Source organism: Notechis scutatus, chromosome 2 (assembly GCF_049901735.1).
Source record: "Notechis scutatus isolate UNSWTSFEM ecotype Mainland chromosome 2, rNotScu1.2, whole genome shotgun sequence".
In the NCBI taxonomy this organism is placed as follows: domain Eukaryota; kingdom Metazoa; phylum Chordata; class Lepidosauria; order Squamata; family Elapidae; genus Notechis; species Notechis scutatus.
In genome coordinates, this window is record NC_142010.1 from 113,408,899 (window position 1) to 113,434,128 (window position 25,230).

At 37.5% G+C, this 25,230-nt stretch overlaps 1 protein-coding gene across 2 annotated transcripts in view; it reads left to right on the forward strand.

Moving 5' to 3' along the window:
- The window catches only part of SPATA20 (spermatogenesis associated 20), a 59,142-nt gene extending 40,281 nt beyond the window's left edge, over positions 1–18,861 (forward strand). The window contains exons 15-17 of one of the 2 annotated variants that reach the window (XM_087955875.1): positions 3,990–4,070; positions 17,293–17,359; positions 18,592–18,861. In XM_087955875.1, the coding sequence (XP_087812001.1) occupies positions 3,990–4,070; positions 17,293–17,325 (114 nt within the window). In that variant the 3' untranslated portion in view covers positions 17,326–17,359; positions 18,592–18,861. The remainder of the gene's footprint in view (positions 1–3,989; positions 4,071–17,292; positions 17,360–18,591) is intronic. The other variant, XM_087955874.1, reaches the window with a different exon arrangement.
- Positions 18,862–25,230: the final 6,369 nt, after the last annotated feature.

Sequence of the window (25,230 nt, forward strand, 5' to 3'; positions counted from 1 at the left end):
ATTTAAAAATACCAATTTGGATTTCAACAATGGAGGTGATGATTCACCCAAATAATCTGGATATCACTAAAATGATTAAATATAAGGATCTATTGGATACACAAGGAAATTTGAAATCGTGGCAAGAACTTCAAGAGTGGGGACTAAAAATTGATCAGTGGGAATATCTTCAAATTCAAAGTAGATATAAACAGGACAAGAAAGAATTTAGAATTAACAATAAACTCCAGCAATTAGATAAAATTTTATTAGGATCAGGCAAAAAAAAATATAACAAAATTTTATAATTATTTATTAGAAGTAGAATTAGAAGAAGAAATTGTAAAAAGGAACATGATAGCCTGGAGTAGGAATATAGGACATAGCATCACCATAACAGAATGGGAAAAGGTCTGGGGTAGAAATAATAAAATTACAAAATCGGTAGCATACAAAGAAAATGCCTATAAAATGTTTTATAGTTCGCACCTTCCTCCTTCGAGATTAGCGAAGATGCACCCCAATATGAGTCCGAATTGCTGGAAATGCACAAAAAAAAAAAAAGAGGGAACTTTTTTCCATATGTGGTAGTCCTGTACAGAAGCTCAAAAATATTGGCAGAAAATTAGAAATTGGCTGGAAGAAATGACAAGATAACAGATTGAATTCAAACCAGAATCCTTTCTGTTAGGGATCTTTGATAAACAAATATCAAAAAAAGTGAAATATATAATAATACACATTTTGACAGCGGCCAGATTGGCTTTTGCACAATGTTGGAAGCAGCCTCATGTTCCATCAGAGGAGGTGATCATTCAAAAAATTTCAAGTTGTGCAGAAATGGACAAATTAACTTTGGCATTAAAAAATACACTTCAATATACTACAACAGCTGGAACTGCTGGTACAAATGGATAGACCAAAGATAGACTTCACACTAAAAGGCAAAAGAGGATAGGATAAATCCATAGTAGTGATACACAGATATATGTAAGTATTAGGTGTGTGTATATGGCATAAAATAAGGATAAAAAAGAGGTCTTACAAACTGTTGAAGATGAGAATGTTTTTAATTGTTTTCTATTTTTTTCTTTCTATTTTCTTCTCCCTTTCTTTTCTCTCTTTTTCATTTATGTATGTGTTGTCGGTTTGTTTTAATTGTAAAATCAATAAAATTTATATATATATATATAAAAAAGAACTCACAAGCCCATCACACAACCCATTACCCAAGCCATTAAAACACGAGAGGCTAATGGAAAAAAGATCACTACAAAACAAACAGCCCAGGAGATTAAAGCACAAGATCCAGGATATCTCCACAACAAAACTCACAAGGCCATCACACAGCCCATTATACCAACATCAACCCCATCAACCAATCAAGAGGCAGCAGCGCAGCCAACCAGCCCAGCACACCCGCTCCCACCACCAGTATTTATAGAGAGATGGCAGCTGCAATCACACACTGCTTGCACTGGCACGAAGCCGAAAGCACCAGCCTGAGGATGGCGAGTGGGACCTCGCCGAAACGTTGCCAAGATACTCTTAATCTTACATGGGAAAAGACCCAAACACACCTAGACCTACATAAATATATATATATATATATATATATATATATATATATATATATATATATATATATATATATATATATATATATATACATATACATATACATATACATACATACATACATACATACATACATACACACACACACACACACACACACACACGTTTTTGCAGGTATTTGTATGTGGATCTTTGGTTATTCGGGCTTTCTCCTGTGTAAAATTGGAAGTATCTTGGCAAGTACAACCAAGCCCCCACCTGAACAGAACACACCCCCAGCCAATCAGAACACAGCCAAACCCCCAACCAATGAGAACACACACACCCCCACCCAATCAGAACACAGCCAAGCCTCCACCCAATCAAGGCACACCCCCACTAGCAGTTAAAAGGAAGAAGCAGCTGCAAGTTCACATTACTCCGAGAAGCACAAAGCTGAAGACACAAGCCTGAAGATGATGAATGAGACTTCATCGAAACGTCGCCTAGATACTTCCAATTTTATGCGGGAGAAAACCCGAATAATGATCTATCTATCTATCTATCTATCTATCTATCTATCTATCTATCTATCTATCTATCTATCTATTCTTAAGTTTTTGCGGGTACTTACATGTATTCAGCTTTGTTTGGGTATTTTCCCACGTCATTATAGTTGTGCTTTTTAAAGTTATAGCAACGTTTTGGCAGAATCTGCCATCATCAGGCTTCTGTATTGTATCATCAGAAGCCTGATGATGGCAGATGATTCTGCCGAAACGTTGCTACAACTTTAAAAGCACAACTATAATGACGGGAAAATACCCAAACAAAGCTGAATACCATATATATATATATATTCTTAAGTTTTATATATATATATTTGTAGATTTTCACGGGTACAGGTATGCGGGTCTTGATGTGTTCGGGTCTTTTCCTATGCAAGATACTCACAATCTTACACGGGAAAAGACCCGAACACGCCAAGACCTGCATATATATATAGTCAGATTCTGCATGGTATTCTCTTTTCTCAGTTACGTTCTGAATCATCTATTTATTTCAAAGGTATTAATCTGATCGCTTAATTTTGGGAGCTGATAATAGTCTTCCCATTGCAGTTCTCATAATTCATTTTAACTTTATTCATCACTTTGTTAAATATCAATTAATATTCTTATAGTAAGTTCCCATTTCCATATCTATTTCAATTAAATCTATAAAAACACAGATAGTCCTCAACTTATAACCACAAATGAGATCAGAATTTTGGTTGCAAAAAGATGTGGTTGTTAAGCAAGTCATCATATAACCTGACCTAATTTAATGACCATTTTTTACTGTGAATCGCATGATTGTTGAATGATTCACACAGTTGTTAAGTAAATCTTTCCCAATTGATTTTCCTTGTTGGAAGCCAGCTGGGAATGACCCAAATCACAATCATGTGAGCATAACGTGCTGCAAGGATCATAAATGCAAGCTGGCTGATAAGTACCCAATTGCGTGGCTGCAGGGACAGTGTGATGATCATAATGTCAAGGCTGGGTTGTATATTACTTTTTCTGAGACTGTCATATCTTTGAACCATTGTAAAATGAATGGTTGTAAGTTGGGGACTAGAGGGAAGCTTTGAGATTTTCACAAGTAGAATTATTGAAGTTCTGTCCTTTATTTCTTGAGTCTGCTCTGTATTTTCCTTACCAATAGTGAGATCTCTCTGTCCTTGGACAACTTCCACAATAGTTGTCTTGACTCCTGCTCTGAGCCTTCATTAACTGGTACAGGGTGAAACAAGGCCAATCTGCACAAGATTTCAAGTTCTTTTTGCATTGTGTTAGAAGAACTTCAGTAAATAGTTTGTTATTACAGATTAGTTTCTTTGCAGTTACTATTTGGTGATTGATATCATTTTTTTACTTGTTTACTTTTCTCCCTTTCTTTATGGTTATGAATTGTGACAATTTGTATGATGTTCTCTGTTATCATTGCCAGTCTAAAAGCCAAGGTCATTTTTTGGCAAAGCTTAACTTCTATTCCTCTTCTGAACTCCAGGATTTGTGGTACATTTTGAATAGCCTTAATTTTAAAAAGTAGGTCAAACTGGAGCAGAAACCTCATAAGCCGTAAGAAGAGCTAAAAAAATTAGAGTATTTCTAATTTCTAAGTTTTGGAGGGAGACTAAAAAGAAAGAGCAGGAGGGAAAAAAACTACACCTAATAAATATGACTCTTCCCAATAAAAGAAAATGTCAGTGAATTCTATCTAGCGCTCTTATGTTACACACCGTGAATGTCCTGTTCAGTGCATCCAGGGAGAGCAAATATTTCTCCTTCTAAGCCCAAGTTTATCAGTAAGTCCAATCAGTAAGTCTCTGCTGGACAGTTTTCTTACTGAGTTACTTACTCGTTAGAAAGGACTCAAAAAGTGTACTACTTTTATACTTTGAACAGGTTGTGATTTGTGGTGATCTAAAAGGAGAAGATACCCAAGATTTATTGCACTGTTACTATTCTACTTACACACCTAACAGGGTAAGTGTTCTGAGCTAGAAATTGGCTTTTCTGTTATTCCTTTTTTGGGGGGGGTAGTCTGGCTTTGATGTTTACCTATGCAACACGAGATCAGAATTTTCTGGGCTGGGGAGTAAATTACTTTCATAAATTCAAGGCCATCAAAGGGTGTTCTTCAAGAACCAAATCCTTCAAGAATGGCTCTTTGACCCTCTCTCTTTCCCCTTATAGTTTTTCACACTTTATGGGATGTATTTCAGGTCCCATAACCTCCTTTTAGCTTGTCCCTTATCCACGTTTCTTTTACATTAAGGCTGCAGAATTTAAGTTGGTGAATGCTGGGTATCTAGAAATGCCAATGCATAAGTTGCTTTATCTGTGCCTCCTTTTGGGGCACTTAAGTCTTTACATGGGGTTTCATTATGTTTTCTTCATGAGAAAATATAATTAATATGATATAACTGGCCCAGCTGTCATCTTTGGACTGCCCATGTAACTGTTCGTAAAATTGACAGAAATTTTATATAGAAATGTACAGTTTTCTTAGCAATGAATGGGTTGGGTAACAGCAGGGAAAAAGTTGATTGTACCATTTATTTAATTTCTACGGAGAAAGGCTAAATTAATGTTGCAATTTAAATAGATTTAATTGTATTAAATGTTTAAACCCTCATCCTATATATACACTGATTTTACCTAAGTTCATGTGCTAGTTTGTCATACCTGTCTTTTTGTTACTTACATTTAGCGGTGTTTAGGTCTTATTTTCTGTCTATATTTAGCCTGAAAATATTTGCATTTCAGCAAACCAAAATATTTAACATAGGGAAATAGAAAAAAATCAGTTTGGGATAGGTATGTGTAGCTGCCATGCATATTTTTTAATTGGCCTGTACAGAAGGAGCTTTATTTGAATTCAGATCAACAGCAAGGATGGAACCTGGCTGGCCTGATCCAGACAAGCACATATTGCTTGTTACCTTATTTAAAAGAATTACTTAAGAAGATTTCAAGGTAAAAGTGAATATGATACCTGCCAGAGAATTTGGGCAATGGGGGAAAAAAGGTTGTAGTTTTTTTGGCTTTGGGGAGGTAGCTATTCTGCTGGAAATGAAGGAGCTGTCTGAAAGCAGCTTTTAATAATAGTGCTCCCTTAACTCTTCTGGTAATGGTTAAATTTGATATGATGCATCCTGATTGACACCTTGCTTTTTGGAGAATATATCTCATTGAATAAAATGGAGAGACAGATAAGAGAAGATAGTAGTAGCTGTGTGCATCTGGCATAAGAGTATCTCTGAGAGGCTAGGAATCGTGAAGCAAGCTGTACAAATGTGTAAACTTATCTGTAATGTACTAATCCGTCTCTTAATGCACATTTCTGAAAGGTGGTGCCCTTTTTAATTCAAAAGAGCACGAGTGAGGAAGGCTGAAATAGTATAGTGCAAACACATTTAATCACACCACGGTCTCTAATTTCCAATTTCCATTTGGACATACTCTGATGCCTTTCTATGAACACATACTTTGATTCCTTTCTGGACACTGGCTTCATTGTATTTTCAGAATGCAACAGGGACAATAATAAAAGGAAGAAGACTTATAAAATGGCAAAACTTGCTAGACAGTTGGTCAAAGCAGTTGTCTTTTGTTCCCACACTAGACTATCACAAACAGGTTCAATCAATTCTTATTGGAGGACTTGGCTTGAGCTGCTCTGTGGGCCACATCGTATCAACTCTCAAGCTATCCTATCTCAAAAGTTGTTGAGAAGATGAAGTGAAATAAGCATACACCCACACATATTTATATATGAAGAGCAATGTGTGAGTATGTATGTGTATGAAAAATAGCAGGTTGGAGAAGGGGGAGAAAGAAAGATCACGTGTGCAGAGAGTAAGACATGTAAGAATTCCTCGAGAACTGTCCGGCACTACCAAAGAGATTTGCTACAGTAGATGATCTTTCAGTGAATGAGTGGTGCAGTGGCCTAGAGGTGGAGCTCTCGACTCATAATCATGCAGACTATAAGTTCGATCCTAGGTAGCGGCAGGTATTTCTCTCTCTGGGAACAATGAGTAAATATCAGCTGCAAACTCTGCATTGGTGACAGGAAGGGCACCTGGCCAGTAAACACTCAGCTCCATTCAGTTACCCCACTCTACCCCAATGCAAGGGATTATGAGGTCATTAAAAGACAAAAAAAAAAAAAAGATATTTCAGTGAATGTTTGCTCTACAAGCATCTGTTGGAAGAAGTGACTATCTGACATCTTCTGAACTTGCTCCTGGAGGCACTTTCTTCATTGTGCTTTTCATTACCCATGTCTCTTTTTGCTTTATCTCTTCTCAGTTTTTATCATACATTCTTTGAAAAGGACTTAAAGCCAGTGACTCATTTTTCATGTGTTGAAAACACCACGTTAGCGGTGGGAAGCCAAGTCTTTCTGGGTCTGTGTTAATAATCTACTCTTCCCTTAAGAGCTGTATCAGGTTTTTGTTCTGTGCAACCTTTATATGTTCTGGGAGAAACTCCCAGATGAATCAGGGAGTAGGGAGCGTGATCAAATCAAACAGCCTGGAAATTAAATTCTATTCTCACAGTTTAATTCAATTTCCTCTTAACTGCAGCAAAGAGCTTTGGAAGGAAAGCTTTGCCTGGCAGGGAGATATGTTCACTGTAAAAAAATATGCAGCCCTGATTAGAAGTTTGGGGGATTTGAAATGAGAGGTAGTTAGCTATAACTTTTTCTCTATCTATCCATGAATAAGAGAGGAGAGGGAATCTTCTGTCCCTTGAGAGAATGATATGTGAACACCTTCAGCTTTTAAAGACTCACAATGCCACCCAAGTCAGCTTCATTTGTGACAAGTTGCCACCACCTGCTGGTAATTCAGAGGAGGAGCTGCAGCTTTGCTAACAAAAAAATCTCTGGCCATGGGCTTACCAAAAGATACCAAAAAGATAGGATCAGTTCCTTCCTTTAACAATAGGAAATTTCACAAGTTGGTGAGCATTGTTATTGGAATCTGTACTGAATTGCCCAATTAACTTGTGTAACATTAAAAGCAAGATTGCACAGGGAATACATTCACAGTAAACTGCGACTGTTCGAATCCTTTGAAAGAGGTACTTGAACTGTAAAAGCAGCCAAATCTTTGCTTAGGCTGATAGATGTTTTGTAAGTTGCTTCTTCTGATTCCATATGTGCATGTAAGAAGAGCTACATTTAGATTTTTTCCTGGTTTGGACTAATTCACTGTATCCATATTTTTCCATATACTAATGCATACATACTAATTTTGTTCTTTAAACATTAAACATTGTTTTCAGGGTCTCATCAACTCTATTCTGCTATGATTTTTTTTTTTTTTTGCTTCCTCCCCTTCCTTTCAGTCCAAGGATTCTTCCTTCCTAGATTTGTTTGCAATTTCTTTCATTCTCTGGAGGACTAAACCACCTCAATATATTTTCATAATGGCCACTCACTTTTCAATTTGGTCTATTTACTTCTCATTCTTTCCTAACCTCTTCCTATACTGCTCAAAAAAATAAAGGGAACACAAAAATAAGACATCCTAGATCTGAATAAATGAAATATTCTTATTAAATACTTTGTTCATTACATATTTGAATGTGCTGACAACAAACTCACACAAAAATTATCAATGGAAATCAAATTTAGCAACCCATGGAGGTCTGGATTTGGAGTTACACTCAAAATTAAAGTGGAAAAAAACACTACAGGCTGATCCAACTTTGATGTAATGTCCTTAAAACAACTCAAAATGAGGCTCAGTGGTGTGTGTGGCCTCCACGTGCCTATATGACCTCCCTACAACGCCTGGGCATGCTCCTGGTGAGGTGGTGGATGGTCTCCTGAGGGATCTCCTCCCACACCCAGACTAAAGCATCCCCCAACTCCTGGACAGTCTGTGCTGCAACGTGGCGTTGGTGGATAGAGCGAGACATGATGTCCCAGATGTGCTCAATTGGATTCAGGTCTGGGGAACAGGTGGGCCAGTCCATAGCATCAATGCCTTCGTCTTGCAGGAACTGCTGACACACTCCAGCCACATGAGGTCGAGCATTGTCGTGCATTAGGAGGAACCCAGGGCCAACCACACCAGCATATGGTCTCACAAGGGGTCTGAGGATCTCATCTCGGTACCTAATGGCAGTCAGGCTACCTCTGGCGAGCACATGGGGGGCTGTGCGACCCCCTAAAGAAATGCCACCCCACACCATTACTGACCCACTGCCAAACCAGTTGTGCTGGAGGATGTTGCAGGCAGCAGAACGTTCTCCATGGCGTCTCCATACCCTGTCACGTCTGTCACATATGCTCAGTGTGAACCTGCTTTCATCTGTGAAGAGCACAGGGCGCTAGTGGCAAATTTGCCAATCTTGGTGTTCTCTGGCAAATGCCAAACGTCCTGCACGGTGCTGGGCTGTAAGCACAACCTCCACCTGTGGACGTCGGGCCCTCATACCACCCCCATGGAGTCTGTTTCTGACAGTTTGAGCAGCCACATGCACACTTGTGGCCCACTGGAAGTCATTTTGCAGGGCTCTGGCAGTGCTCCTCCTGTCCTTGCACAAAAGCGGAGGTAGCAGTCCTGATGCTGGGTTGTTGCCCTCCTACAGCCTCCTCCACATCTCCTGATGTACTGGCCTGTCTCTTGGTAGTGCCTTCATGCTCTGGACACTACGCTGACAGACACAGCAAACCTTATTGCCACAGCTCGCATTGATGTGCCATTCCTGGATGAGCTGCACTACCTGAGCCACTGGTGTGGGTTGTAGACTCCGTCTCATGCTACCACTAGAGTGAAAGCACCGCCAGCATTCAAAAGTGACCAAACCATCAGCCAGAAAGCATAGGAACTGAGAGGTGGTCTGTGGTCACCACCTGCAGAACCACTCCTTTATTGGGTATGTCTTGCCACCTGCCTATGCTTTCCACCTGTTGTCTATTCCATTTGCACAACAGCATGTGAAATTGATTGTCAATCAGTGTTGCTAAGTGGACAGTTTGATTTCACAGAAATGTGATTGACTTGGAGTTACATTGTATTGTTTAAGTGTTCCCTTTATTTTTTTGAGCAGTGTATATTACCATATATATTTCTTATCTAATCCCTTTCCATTGTACATCATCTACTTTTATGTGTCTTATTTTACTCTCATTTCTATATAAACAAAGTGGGCAGAAATGTACTCTCAAACACAGGTGTTTTTCCTTGTCAAACTAACTGCAGACTAACCCACTGTTTTTTACTGGCTTTTGCCCAAATTAAGACTTTTCTATCTTTAGTAAACATTCTAACAACAAATATTTTTTGCCATTTTTGTGAAATTTGCATATATAACTACAAGTATTCCTTATGCTTTCATAAATGAGTATATTAAATAACCAAGGTGGCATGTGGTTCTTACTCGTTGCTTGTTTTGAATCATTTGGTAATCCTTCTGCATGCTTCACTTTAGTGTAATTTTTGCCTTTTTTGCCGTAAAACTTTCTGTAATTCAAACCTGTTTACTATGTCACGTTTTTTCTGTATCAATAAACATGGAATGAACTTTCTCACATTCATATGTCTCTCAGCGATCTGCTAAAAAACAAAAATGTAACCTGCACATACTCTGTTTAGCATAAACTCCAATAGCAGCATTGCACTTCTTATCATTGGCCTTTCTTACACTCTTTCAATCAGAATTCTGTCAGATACCTTCCTAAGCACCTCCATGAAATTATTCGCCAGATGATGGGGGAATTAATGTACAAATCATTCTACAAATACAGTCTCCCATAGTTTAAGCCAGTATGCTTGACTTTCCTTTCATTCAGTTCTTCTGGCACACTCCCATTTATAGAATTCATTTCAGTTTTGCTTGTTGACATATCACCATCATTCTTATATAAATTTCTAAAATGCTTTAGCATTCCTTCATTTTATCCTAAATAGTTTCATAATGTATATTTTCTAATACTTTTTTTTTCTTGGAAGCTCCTGATCCAGTCCTCTCCACCCACTTCCATAGCATTTAAAAATATCTTAATCAAAACTGCTCTGCATTTTCTGTTTCTTTTTATTGTACCTTCCTCTGTTTGATTACATTCTTTCATCTACCCTTTTCTTCAAATACAATATTAAATAAATCTCTTTTGTAATAATCACACTTTAATTTGCATTTTTCTCATACACTCTTTTTCAATCATTCTATCAAGTGTCTTTTTCACATTTATCATTTTCATAATTTGATGCATTTTTGTTATATTTTGCAATGTAATTTCAAGTAACTACTTCCAAGAAGATTCAATATTATCTTTCCTCATATCAACTTTTCATTCATTTTGGTATGAGACTATCTATCTTTTAATATTTTGTCATAAATGGCTTGTACTTTCTTTTCTTGGAATCATTCTACATCCCCTCTAGGTTATTTCTGCCTTTTTATTCCATGACAATTTTTTCCTATGATCCATTTTTGACACCACTAAAAATGATTGTCCTACATTCAGAATCTTCAATTATCCTTGTATCTTTCACTGTTTCTCTCCATTTTTTGTTAAAAACAATCAAAGTAGTCATCTTTTCAGATTCTGTTTTTCGGTAGTGTTAAGCTTAACCCCATGAAACAATAACAGCTTTTCTGAGTAGATACCTAGTAGATATCATTCTCATTTTTTTAGTTGTACTTGTGAATGGATAATCACTTTTGGTATACTGTTTCATCTCATTCTCACCCATCCATTTATGTCACATAATTTTTTTTCTTTTTCCTCAGATTCATTCAAAATGTTGCATTTCTCCCCACATTCATTCTTGTTTTTTTAATCACCCCCATAACCAGAGTTTATCATGCATGTGTCTCCAATTTAGAGATTTTTATTTTCATATATATTCATTACATTCAGATGATACACTTTTGAAACTTAGATATTAGGCCTTTTATACATAATTAAACTTACTTTTTTAGTTTGTTGCATGTGTTCATTTACTTCAGGCCATAAGATAAGAATATTTGCATTCAGAACTATTCTCTCCTTCCCCTTTCTCTTGGTTTCATAAACACAACAGATATCTATTGTATTTCATTAATTCATGATCCATTTTATTCATGATCCTGTTTATTCCTTTTATATTCCAAATCACAATCTTCTGTTCACCATGGTCTTCACCAGATTAGATCATAAATATAGACTTCACAGCTCGCCAAGCTTTCATATAGCACACTTTAGAAAGAGAAAGACTAGATTATCAGGTATAGTAATGACAATATATAGCAGATCTGCCTATTCTAATACCCTCAAATTAAAATTATAAATGAAGATAGTGTAAATATAACAAAAAACAAACAAGCTTCTAAATCTTATCAGAGGCAGAGGGAATGGGAACAAAATAAGAATCGGTGCTTTGGTACACGGGATCTGTTGAAGCTTATCTGTATTGTGGGCTGCACATATTCTAGCAAAGCAAATCCAGTAGTGTTAAGTCTGTGGAAAAAATCAAAAAGAAGTCTTAGCTTGAGGTTTGGAATTCAGATGAAATAGGATTTAGAAAGTGGTATTTCCTAACTAGCCAGAGAAGAATTATTCTCCTAAATTGTTCCATGGCCTTTTGCAAAAGGCATCTCTTAATTTTCTTTGTAGCTTCTCTTTCCTATTCATTGATCCTCCTTCCTGTAGGTGATGAAATAACTTTAACTCATTTTATTCTATATATGAGATTGCTGCTCAGGCAAGCCAAACAACAGGATTTTAAAATAACATTTTCTTGTTTCACTTGAAACCTCTCTTTAGTCCATAGCAGCAAAGTATTGGTAGCTAAATCTGCTGGGGTGAATATAATGAATTTGATGCTTAGTAATTAATTTCTCCTGGAAGAATACAGTATAGTAAAGATACCCTTGAAACAGAAAGAAAACAGTGACACAAGAAATCACCTTTACTTTGGATACAGATGCTGGGCATGTTCTAACTTGTACCTACCTACAGCACAAATATACCTTGGCAACTTTTTTTTATGCTGTATGTCTACAATGTTGTTTTCATCTCATAAGTAAGGTAAACTTAAATAGCCCTCAACTATAGATAAAATAGTAGTTTCCCCCTTGTTCCAAGCCTTAAGGTGTATAAAACCAGTACTCTGGAAAGAAATAAGGTGACTGCAGTGAATAGAAGCAGTATTGGGATCAGCACCAGAGCAACAAATTAATATTGGCATAGTTTTCTGCCCACTTAAGAATAATTAGGTAGCATTTCAACTTGATGGCAAAAGGCTCTAAGTTTGGAGGACAGTTACTTTTTATACTGAGATAAAAATCTCAAGAGTTAGTTGCTCTTTTTCCACTGCAAAATGGGACCACAAACAGGGGTTCTTTCCCATCCCCCCCTTCCCCCCCACGGGACCAGTAGGCCCTCATTTGTAGTTGAAGAAGCAGTGGCTAAATTTTCAGAATGCCAAAATTTAATGTGTCCTTCATGGAATCACCGGAAGTACTCATCAAGTGTACTGTTAATGTTAATGTGGAGAAGGTGGATATTTTCTGGAGAAAATATTTCAGAATTGAAGTTGATATTGGCTGGTGATTGTCAGAAATGCAAAATAATACAGAATCCATTAAAAAAAATCATAGTACTCTGACATGATGATCCTCCAGCCGTTCAAGAACAGAATTGGTCAACACAAAGGTACTTGGATGAAATAACAGTGAGTGAGACCAATGAGGCCAATTAAAGAAATTATCAGTGGGAGGAAGCAATAGTGAAGAAAAGAAAAAATGTTGAGCAATCTGAATTTTCTGGATAAAGGTTAGCTATATTTGTTGTTTTCCCTCAAAGGCAAAAAAAAAGAAAGAAAAACCCAAACTTGTTCTAATTTAAGCGTGACACATCCCTTCTCCTATAAACTACAGTATCTTCCAAAGGCAAAAAGGAAGGTGGCATATCACTCTGTTCTGGCAGAGAATCAGAAAGCAGTGTGGATAGACAGTGCATGATTTGGGAATGGAGAGTTAACTTTCTGGTTTATTATTCCCTGCCCTATTAATAGCCAAAGGATAATTGTAAAGGATTTCATTATCTCTACTGTCCACTGAGTGCTAATCTTCTGTTTTTCCTTTATCCTGCCTGACCAAGAAGACCTCGGGGAGGCTGTAAAAAAACCAACAACACCAAATTAATGAATTTCAGATTGGGCATGAATTGGTAATTAATCACTCCCAGAATTCAAGATAAGGCCAACATAAAAGAATGCCAGGGGAAAAAAGTAAGAAACAAAATACATCACATGTTAATAATGAGGAGGGCTTCTGTCTATCCTGAAGGAATGTATTAAGTCAATTGCCTGGCAAAGAAAGTGGCCAGCAGGAAGGTTCCTTAATCCCAGGGTACTTTTGTTTAGTTGTATTGCCCAGTTGTCCCGGTTCAGATGTTATCCACCTCTTTCTTCCCTCCTGCACAAATCTTAATCCAGCCGAGTCCTCCTCTTCAGGGTGGCCATTTTAAACCACCACTGCAGTTGTCTTCGGGGGGAAAAAGACCAACCCAGGGGGGAGATGCGGTTCCCCTCAACCTGGCTTGCGGCTTCCCCTTACTCCACCGCCCCTCCAAGGCAGCTTCAGCCCATTATCGTAATGATCAGGACTCTCCAACGAAAGAGCACGGACCATAGCCGCAGAGAGTCACGATCTACGGTCCGTCAGCGAGGAGGCTCCGCCTTCTTCCCCTAAAAACAGCCAAGCTTATGAAGAGAACATTTGGGACATCTCACTGAGGAAGAGGAGAATTGGCAATACACCGCATTCTAGCACAGAATCAAGAAAAAAATTGAAGTATGTTGCTGAATGGATAAATATGGTTGTGTTTTTTAAAATCTCACAGTACTCAAAAAGTGCAGCGACTTAATATATAGAGTAAATACTGGGGGTAAATAGAATACATGTTGATATATTTGAGACAGAGTGGTGAAGTGGTGCTTATTAAAATAGGTAGTAATAGGTAATAAATACCTTAGCTTGATTTTATTTGGAATGATATGTGTGTGTTTGCTGCTGTCCCTTGCTTTCCTGTATCCAAGTGACCTTGTTAGTGTTTCAGAGATGTCTTATCACTTCTTTGCAAGATGGTTGATGTGAGAAATATATTTCTGAGTTTGATAGTTGCATTATTTTTTAAGTTTGCTGAGTTTATTTTCTGAGTTGGTTACATTATTATTATTTTTTTTAAGTGTGGATATGTGTATGAGAATGCACATGCATGCGCTCTCACACACAGTGCAGTAGTCTTTTTTTTCCCACTTGTAGTTAAGTTTCAATTCATATAGTTGAAGCCAAAATAATCAGAATGAACCTGGTTGAAGAAGGCTGGATTAAGAGGTATTTATGTTTGCTTTTGTGATCCAATAAGTTTTCTCTGCCTTTGTACATTTCCCATTGTAGGTGGGTAGCCAATACATTTAAATAAAATAAGAATTGTTGATCACTTGTGATGCTTCCTGTTCCTTCCTCTGTTTATATACTAGCCAATGTAAGAGGGAAGCCCTTTAATAATAAAGATGCTGGGTATATTTCCCAGTATTTTTGTTTCAACAAGGCTAGTTTTGTTTTAGACCTTGAACCAAGGTAAATGATGCTCAATCTTGACAAGTTTCATGTCAGTGCTCTTTCCATTAGCTTCCAGGCCCTAGGAGAGCTAATAATAATTTCTGTATTGTAAAAATTAATTAGTGCTGAAGTCATTCATTTCTCAGGCATGATTAAGGATGACCTAATGACACTGTAGCAGGAGCTGCTGAAGTTTTGCACTGGCCAAAAAAACATTCCAGAGGCCCCAGTTTCAATTGCGGTGGGAAAGATGAGAGACCTTTTTCATAGGTGTGTTGAATAATAGAAAATGGAAAAAAGGAGGCCCTTGTCAGAATGGAGCCTAACACACCCTAAAGTTAAGTTCTGCCTAACAGAAATAGCATTTAGAGAAGCAGTTGGGTTTAATTCAGTTATAGTGCATGTGAAATTAAATCAACAAAATGAGTGGGTGAGAAAGAGGAAAACATAGAGGCATTTACAATTTAAATGTCCCTCTGGAGAAGGGTGCAGTTTTTTGAGCAGGCTGGGAATGTGGGTAGCATCCTTAAGAAAAAAGCCAAGCACAATGGACAACAAGCAGGAGGAGTTAGGATTCCGAAGAGCTGCCCTGTTTTGTCTGGAAGCAAGCCAAAGCATAAGATCTGATATTAAATTGCTAAAGGGGCTCTGGAACTCAGACACTGTGCTATTAACTATAATTTTCTTATCAAGAGAATGAAGAACTTTTGGCTATGACTTTCACATCTGCAGGAAAAAGGGTCAGTTTGCAACGCTGATTCCTTAGTGCAAAGGAGCAGTTTTCCAAAACAATGAGGATAGGGCCACTTATCTAATGGAGGATGCTTTGACCTTCTTGTAGGGATGACTTCCCTGATTGCCCTTATATGGATCAGTAAAATACTTGCAAGCGTGTTTAGATAAAGTTGAGCTGGCATCCTTCTACCCCAAAGACTGCTGGTGAGAAACAAGATTCAAATGTTCTGCAGAATGTTCTCTCGTCAAGTTTAACATAAAGAATCATCTGTTCTGTGTCATATCTTCTGAAGATGAGACAAATCAGGATAGGAAACTTATTTTCTGACACTTACAAAAAATGACCTGTCTATGGGAATGAAATGAATAATATTTAGGGAAGAAGATAACTGTATGAAGTGAGTTTGAAGGTGACATTGGCAATTCTGACCTCACATCAATAGAATTAAAATAGGAAAATGTGCTGGATAGGTTTACATCGTAGAGCTGTTTAGTTATTAAGAGGCTGTCATTTCTGACTTGTTCTAAATAAAAAAACATCTTTTGGGCTTTAATAGTTCGTTGAATTTGTCAAGTTTTGTTCTCTTTGCACAGTTTCATTTTGGCAGATTAACTGGGAAAGAGATTGAATTTATGTAGAAGTGAGAGATCTTTTCCGTCTTTAGAAACAGAAAACCAGACGCTGAATTTAAATGTCAGAATAGCCAAATGCATTCAAGATTGGTTTCTACTTGTTTCTTGAAGGGAGCAAGATAGGAGAGAGAGATTTGTCTCGACACAGTAGAGAAAACTACAGTAGAGAAAACCAAGATTAATAGACACTCCAGCTATATGGGGACATAAGTGGTATCTAATTGGCTGCAAACCAGCTTCATTAATTATTATTGATACTTTTGCCTTTGCCAATGGGTTTCCAAAATAAAAGCAGTATGATTGGAGACAAGTGCCTTTTTAAAAATGTGAATACTCTTGTGGGGAGTGCTAGATAGTCCAGAGAATGGGATGAGAAAAGGCACACAAGTATTCTTGATGTTTTGTTTATTTTCTATTTCACAATAGAGTCCTCCTAGCTTTGTGAACAACTCCCCAAATGCCACCAATCTACCCATTTATCTTAACATTAACGAGAAAGGTCTAACACATTATATAGTTGATTCCTTTGATTGGAAACCATGCTTGTCATGTACAGCTCACTTCTTTTTATTACTGAAGGGAAGGAAGAAACTTTTCAGTGGGAATGATTTAGTGTGGAAGAGGTCTTTTGGCCGGGCCATTCCTTCCGAGAATGCTCCTATGAGGACTTATTCTGTTGCTTATGCCAGCTTTGGACATAGAAAAGTCCCACAAGTATAGTATTTATCTTTTCATTTCATTTTATCTTTAGCTTAATATTCAACTCCTCACATAATGTTGCAGGAATCCGATATTTATGGCAGAAGCACGGGGATAGACCACTAGCTCAAACTTCAGATCCTACATAGAGGAAGTTGGCATGCTGTAAAAGTGATTAATGCAGTTTGAATTCAATTAGAATGATGTTTTTGAAGACTGCTGGGCTAGTGGGGGTGGCAACAGTATGGTTATGTTGATTACAGATTAGTTGTGGCACAGATGGATTAGAAGTGGAGAGGGCGGTAGAGAAATAGGAGCAGGAACACAAACTCCCTTCACCAAACTGCCACACGGATCAGAATCCCTGATCACAAGTGTCAGGGATTGTGAAAAAGAGAAACTGTCTTGAATAAATCATAGTATCTCCCATATCTCCTTAATCAGTATTGAACCAGAAAAATATATAGACTTGAATAGAGACCTGGGTTTCTTGATTGTTTCAGAGGCTCTTATTTATAGTTTGTTAATTCAAATCACAACCTAACCCTCCAGTTTTGTTATACAGGTCAAGTTCATCAATTCAGTTGGACAACATTAGACTTCCTGAGTACCTGAAGTGGGAGACAGCTAATGTAAATTTTCCTTTACTAAAATCAAGTTGTTATGCTTTATCTCAGTCCAGAATGCTGATCAGGACGATTGTATTACTTTCAGTGCATGTTCTCTTGCAATGAAAACAAAGCAGAGGAAGAAGTTGCTGATTGTTCCAAAACTCTTTGTGCTTTATTTTTTTTATCTTATGACTGGAAAGGATCTGGATCTAGTTGAAATGTATAGTGAGACAGATTCCTATCTTCGAAACAATTCTATCAAAAGCTATTTAGCTGAGATATACTGCTTTTTTCGGAAGGGGTATTGTATGTTGTTGCCAAACAATTGCATACATTATTTTTATGGTCTCCTTCTGACTTTTAGAGAGAATGTATTTGTGGTATATTTTTCAATGTAAAATTCAGTCACAATACAAGCATCTAAAGTATTTTAGCTGAGTCTGTTTAGAAGTGCTGTCTTTGATTAGAAGCTTTCTCCTTGTAGTTTCTATCATTAATTTCTTTCTTTTAAGCGTCTACACAGCCATACTAATTAAGTGCCTTGTTGTCAATTGCTATTTTCTGCAGGGAGTGATGGACTTAAATTACCAATGTACTTTCCTTTTTAATTATGGCATAGGTAAACACTGCAATTAAAAGAAATAGTGAAGAAAATTCATATTTTTGCTGAGCAGGAAGCAGCAGCTGATCCCATGAATAGGGTATTATTGGAAGTTGCAAAAGGAAGGTTATAACTGAAGTTGCAGATCAGCTCTCTCTCCACTCCCCCACCCCCAATTAAACTGGAATTACTTTAGAATAAATATAAAAGAAACATTATTGGATTATATATTGCTATATTAAATGACTTTTTATTCTGTTGCTTTATTATGGGAAAATTGCTTTAGTAGTGCTATATAGAATCTTAATCTGAAGAGTTAACTGATGTTATGAAGAATACAGTGAGAGATGGGTGATTACATAGGTGCCAGGAAAAAGAGAAGCGTAGGGGAAAATTATGGGAGAACTACCAGGTTTTGAGCATTTGTTGGAAGAACAGCAGGATCAGGGCCAACCTAATTTTGGGTGACGATGGTTCATAAAAGCAACAAGTGCTCCATGTGTTTGGGGATGTGAAATATCAGCAAATTTTTAAGGTTTTATAAGATTTTCTCCGTGTTAATCAAATCCATAGTGCTTGGGGGAAGAGCAAATTGTATTATAACCATGGACTTAGTTAGCTCCTGATCTTATTTGTGATAAATTTGTTTCAGGTGCTGATTCTTGCTGATGGGGATACAGCAGGATTCCTCTACCGTCAGCTTGGTTTCCTCTCCTCTCTGGAAAAGAAAGATGGAAAAGCTACTGCTTATGTCTGTGAAAACTTTACCTGCTCGCTACCTGTTGCCTCCAGTCAGGAGCTACGGCGCATGCTGCTGCCCTAAGTTACTATCCTTGGTAGTCCTCAGATTGCAATAGATTTGAGAAGGAAGAGGCCTACATTAGCAGTGTGGATCTTAACAATAAAATCATCTTAAGTATAAGCTGGCCCATGGTCAATTTAGCTCGCCTCCCTCCTGTTTTAATAGCATCCTCTTCCTTATCACAAGAATATGCACATTCAGTTGTCCTGAAATGTACTTATTATTTGTGGACAAGGCAATGTGTCTTAAGGGGATTTGCAACCAGCATTTTCAAGATCCTGACGACTGAAGTTTAATTTAAAATAAGACTGGAGTTTTATTTCTGTGTAATCTCAGTTCTTGTGATGCGATACGGCTTTGAGAACAATGCTCATTCTCATATGCTGCATAGAATCATAATTTAGACCACCATAGCCTATTTTTTTAGATACAGAAGTCAAGACCCAGGGTTTTTTGTCTCTATGCTTCATTTTTAGTTTGCTAAGGAAGTAGTAGGCTTCTTCTCTGCCTTTACTCCTCATGGTAAAGGTTCTAAGAATGAGGATCCTCTACTTATTTGATGTTAGAAAAGAACTCCTCTTATCATCTTTGTGTCTTTCTGTAGACCTATTATGAATAATTTTTATTCAAATAAGATTTTACAGAGATTTAAAAAACTTCAAAAACATAGAAGAGATAGAAAAGGGAAAGATTATAAAGGGGCAAAAGAAAAAGTAAAAATAACAAAAAATGAAGAAAAAGTAATCTAAAGAAGCAACTTCCAATCTTCCTTGCAGCAATTGCAAACATAACAATGGTCATCTCCACCCTCCCATTTTGCATATCAGAGTTCTCTTCTTCCTATAAAGAAATCTTTTTAATCAATAAATCTCAAAATTAGGAGTTTGTTTTTTCCATTTCCCATTTAAAAAAATCTACAAAGGATTTCAATCTTTTTTCCAGTAGTTGTAGTTCCCTTCTTAACCCAACAAGTCAATATAGCCATTTCTGAACATTCACGATCCAATTCTCAATTGTTGGTGTTTCTGTGATCTTCCATCTTTGTGCATATAACAGCCTTGTTGCAGTTACTGTGTATAGAACCAGTTGTCCATGAGTCAGTATACATTGTGTGTATGTGTGTGTTTGTATAATAACAACAATGGTTAAGAAAAGAGTCACCAACATAAATAGCTGCAGCAAATCAAGATTACTACAAAATGACATCACACAAATGATATTATGATGCAAACTTTACCTGTGTATACTTGCATTAGATGTTGGGATAAACAGTTCCACTTAGGTTTGCCTCCTCAGCCCCTGCAGATGCCTCTGATTACCAGATATCTCCATCCATCTCTGTGGCATTAGCAGCAAGCCTTGATTGTACCAAAATGACCTTATGTGAGAAGTGATATGATAAAAAAATCCCTCTCTATGTATCTTGATGGACACAAGTGCATTGCTGTGGGTTGTGCTTGATGGCACATATCTTTCCTACGTATGTACACAAACATACATCAGGCACCTGTCAATTCCTGCCCGAAAAAACTTCCCGAAATATCATCACTTCATAAGTGACTCTTATGAATGAAGATTCTCCTGTGACAGATACTCCTAGAAACATTTAAAAACTTCTGTATTGTCCGACTCTACTGCTGAAAAGGAAGGTTGAGTTTATACACATATTAGTGTACATGAACAGTGGGGACATGAGATGAAAACAATATAATTTAAAAGTATTCAAAATCTATACAACTATGTCACTCTGGTTGTTAATTCAAGAAAGAGGCATGAGAAATAATGTTTCTATTTTCAATTTTAAGAAAAACAAGTTTCATGTCTGAAAAAAGGTGACTTGAAATGAAATGTTCCATCCCGGTTTATTTTAATGAATAATAGTAAGAAGTAGAATCTAATAAATAAATTTACAATGCTCATAATAGCCAGTAATTGCACTGCTACTATTATCCTGCCAAAGTTCTAAACTTCCTAATGATCTCTCACATTCACTATAAATACACTAAAAAGTACATTAAAACTTGTATTCATCTTAAGTATAATTAGATTAATTTAAATATTTTTATTAATGCAGGGCTTAAGAAATGGTTTTGCTATGCTCTGTGCATTTTAATATTACAAGATCAACCCTAGATGGTGAGGAGGACCAATTATTCAGGACAGCTGTTTCTGTGCAGCTGGGAAATGTGTATTTTCACATAGCATCATTAATGATCTGCTCACTGGGGAAGTTAAGCCTACTTTAGCACTTCCTTTCTTTTTAATCTCCTTCATTGGACGGCAATGATACAGTCCTCAAGGTATCTTGGGATTACTGCTCCCCAAATTTACACCCAGCAGCTTATGTCTACTTATGATCCCAGAAGTTGCCTCTTGATACACTAAGTCAGGATGTCAGGAAAGGGGAATATGTACCAAGGTAATGAAAAATCAAGTCATTATTTCTTTGGATGAGGAATTGTGTTAAGTGCTGCCAAAGTCATTTCATGTTGCCAGTTCCCCACTGATGAGGAAGGAGACATTTCAACCAGAATTCAAGAAAAAAAGAGCCAGAATGAGTTGATGTGGAAGCCAAGAAACTTTGCTCTTGGGCAGAATTGGATTTACTGCTGCTGTGACTGCTCCCTATTGCCATGTCCCAGCAGTAGAAGCTGAATTATTCAACACTTGCCTATTGTGGAGCTAAATCTGTCTCCATCCAAGCAGCACTCTCATTCCTTTTCATTTTCCTGTCTCAGGTATGCATGGAGCTGCCAGGTATCTATCTTTTTTCCTGTGCCAAAGAGTGAAGAAGTGAGGTTCTAAACGTTGCTTTCTGGAAGGAGAGGTGACTTTGGAATGCTTTCAGGCCATGCAAAACTGCTCCATATTACTCGTAAATATGTTCAAATGAGTGCATTTCCTACATTTAGGACATTTTCTTCTCAGTTTTAAGTGTGTGTGTGGTAACTACTTAGCTAGCAGAGTAACCACACGTTTGGAAATATTTAGTGAATGCTAACAAGTTCCATGTTGAGCAGAGGAATAACTAAATTCAACCAATTATCTTCTGAAAACTTGTTTGGTATGACTTTGAACTTGGCTTTCTTGTAAGGCATTGCATGATGTAACGGTGTGGATAAAGTCTTTTGACACATAGGAAGAATGCAGCGATAAAACCCTCTCTTTGACTAAGTACATCCTGTAGTTGGCTGTTACTAGAAAACTGTAGCAAAGAAGAAAAATAGCCTTGGGGGATTGGGTTGATTTGGTTGTTAAATCCAGCTCTACCATACAGTGAATATGGTGTGTTAATGTGTGCAATGTGGTGCATTTGGTAGATATCTGGTGGGAAAGTTCTGTCAATCCTGTGTCATCGTTTTGGCACTTTGACCTATGCCAATCTCTGTAGGTAGAGAGCTCCCAGCTAAGCAACACCAGAGAAGCCTTTGCATAAGACCGAAAGCCATATGGAACAAGGAGATGTGATTGCGTAAAGCAGAAGTGCTGGCTGTGCAATGACAGTGATGGATAGATTTAGTTATGGGGTTGCTTGACCCTGCTGCTATTCCTAGCAGTAAATTAGATAATGGCACATCCATACCCGATAGGAACTGTTTCATTCTCTGCTGTGCAAGTTCTCTCATCAATTTTTATTTTGACAAGGGGCTTCATCCCAGCTACAGAGTCGGCCTAATACCCCTTCCTGTATATTCCTCGGCTTATGACACAATCAAGTGTTAAAATAGGAAGAATGGGACGTTCGGCATCATTAGCCGGGCCAGTGGTAGCACCGAGGATGCCCCAACAATCACAGGATGCTCCCAGAAAGAAAAAGCACTTCAGATGGCCCTGCAGCAGCTGCATTTGCAAATGCAAGGATGATTTCTTGTACAAGCATGGAGTGGGAAGAAGAGATCAGAGAGCTACAGCTGACTGCACATTGCAGACCCTTTAGAACAGCCAACAGGTAAATTAGCTGTTTCAGCAAAGGAAGAAATATGTTGGGATGCATTCAAATGAGAGAGGGGGCTGCATGAAGCCAAGGAAAGGAAATGCCATATTATACAATTGTTAGTTAAGGTCCAGTGTGTTCAAATAAGTGTTAATAAAACATTGTAGTCGTGACCCAAGTCAGAGGTGATTGGCACTCAGTGGCAGGACAAATGCTTTGCATATGGGATTCAATCTCTGTCAGAAAAGACTGGCTATGTTAGGCTAGTCTTAAACTTGATCTATTGCAATTTCCTGTTTTCTCATGCAAGAAATTTAGCACTATTCCTGAGTGGGTTTTTGTGTGTCCACATCTATTTCCATTCTGTCATAAAAATGAATTGCCCTTCTTTTACTGAGTTACTTAGCTGCCAGCAGGCTATCAAAATATATGTATGGCACCTCTTCTTGGACTCATTGGTAGAATTGTAACAGGAGTGATCCAAAAGTGATACATTCTCCTAGGCCTGAAAAAACACTCCCCAAACTTTCCTATTTTATGCAGAGTTGATTGCCATGAAAGTTTATTGTTTGTGTGTGTGTGTGTGATTTTATGCAGAATTGATTGCCGCTAAAGTTTATTTTATATATCTGTGTGTGTCTGTGCACATGCACGATTTTATGCAGAATTGATTGCCGTGAAAGTTTATTATATTTTTGCGGTGTGTGTGTGTGTTGTTCGGGTATTTTCCCACGTCATTGTAGTTGTGCTTTTAAAGTTGTAGCGTTAACGTTTCAGCAGAATCTCATCTGCCATCATCAGGCTTCTGTATTGTGTTCGTCTGTGAGTCAGACTTTTACAGTGGTTTCAGTTTTAAATTAATGAAAATTAAAATTAATTAAATTTAAATTAATTAAAATTAAAATTAAAACTGTGACAGACGAACACAGTACAGAAGCCTGATGATGGCAGATGAGATTCTGCCGAAACGTTGCTACAACTTTAAAAGCACAACTATAATGACGTGGGAAAATACTCGAACAAAGCTGAATATCACATACATACATACATACATACATACATACATATGTTTTTGTGTGTGTGATTTTATGCAGAATTGATTGCCGTAAAAGTTTATTATGTGTGTGTGTGTGATTTTATGCAGAATTAATTGCCGTGAAAGTTTATTATATGTGTGTGTGTGGGGGGGTGATTTTATGCAGAATTGATTGCCGTGAAAGTTGTATGTGTGTGTGTGTGTGTGTGTGAAAATTCTCAATGATATTTTGGACTGTGGTGCTAGGGCAGGGGTTCAAACCCGTGGCGTCATGGCGTCACATGACGTATTGTGACTTTTCCCCCCATTGCTAAATTGGGGGTGGGGGTGGCCAGTGTGTGATGCATCTGGTCCGTGGGCCGTGAGTTTGATACCCCTGTACTTAGGGTAATGGCCTAGCCCTCTCAAATCACATCTAAGATTTCATACTCCCATAGACCAAAATGGATATCATCTTCTGTCGTCTAAACTTTGCATCGGGACAGTCTGATTGGGACTTTGTTGAACTTGTGGGATCTCCACAGGTTGTTTCTAATAAGAGCATGTAAGATTGTTCACTAAAAATAGGCTTGCTTTTGCTTCCAGAAAGCTTTGTCCAATTATTTATAAACAATGATGTATATTTACCAACACAATTTCTTTTAACAGCACTGTTTTCTTCCATTTGTTCCCAGCATTAATTTTTCATTGTGAGGTGGTATTTGCTATGGTGGTCCAAATTCATTGGAAATCACAGAAGTCTTTTTAAAAAAAATTCATTGGCATTTAACAATGTTTTTAATAAGAAGGTAATAAGGACCGGCTAGAATATGCACATTCTGATGAAACAAACAAGTCTTAAGTATGAAGCAAAACCAGTACTAAACTGTAAAACTTAGACACTTTCATTTTTAACAAAAGCAAACATGGACTTGCATGCTTTCTGTTTGCAAAACAAAAGGGAAGTCCTTGAAAGATTATATATATATTTAATATTGCAACAAATACTGTATGTACAATATCCATTATATTTATTTAACAACATTTTTCAGACTAAGTTTTGTTAGTGGCTTCCGTTGAAATACTTTGGTTACACCCTTGACAGAAAAAAAAAATCCAAACATTTTTATTTATTGTTTTAATACAATAAATTCACTGGTACATGAGATGTTCTCACTTCTTTTTTTCTGGTTCTCAGTGCCCTTTCTCTCCCCACCCTCTATTATTGTAAGCAATTTTATGGCAAGCAGTATAACTTGCTAAATTACAGCTGAAGTGGTATAGTTGTATGTCTCTGCCTGAACAGACCAACAACGGGGCCTGAGCACTTGAGAATCCATCTTAATATACTGTACTGTACATTACAGGACATTCGGCATTGGAAAGAGGTGCATGGTAGTGTGAATATCCTGCAGCTTTTCTGAACTTATGCAGGGCCTGTAATAGTAATTTCTCAGTGGCACTGAAAAGCAACCTCTCTCTGAGTAAACACAGGAAAACAGCTTAAACTTGTACACAATGATACAATGGAAGAGAGATT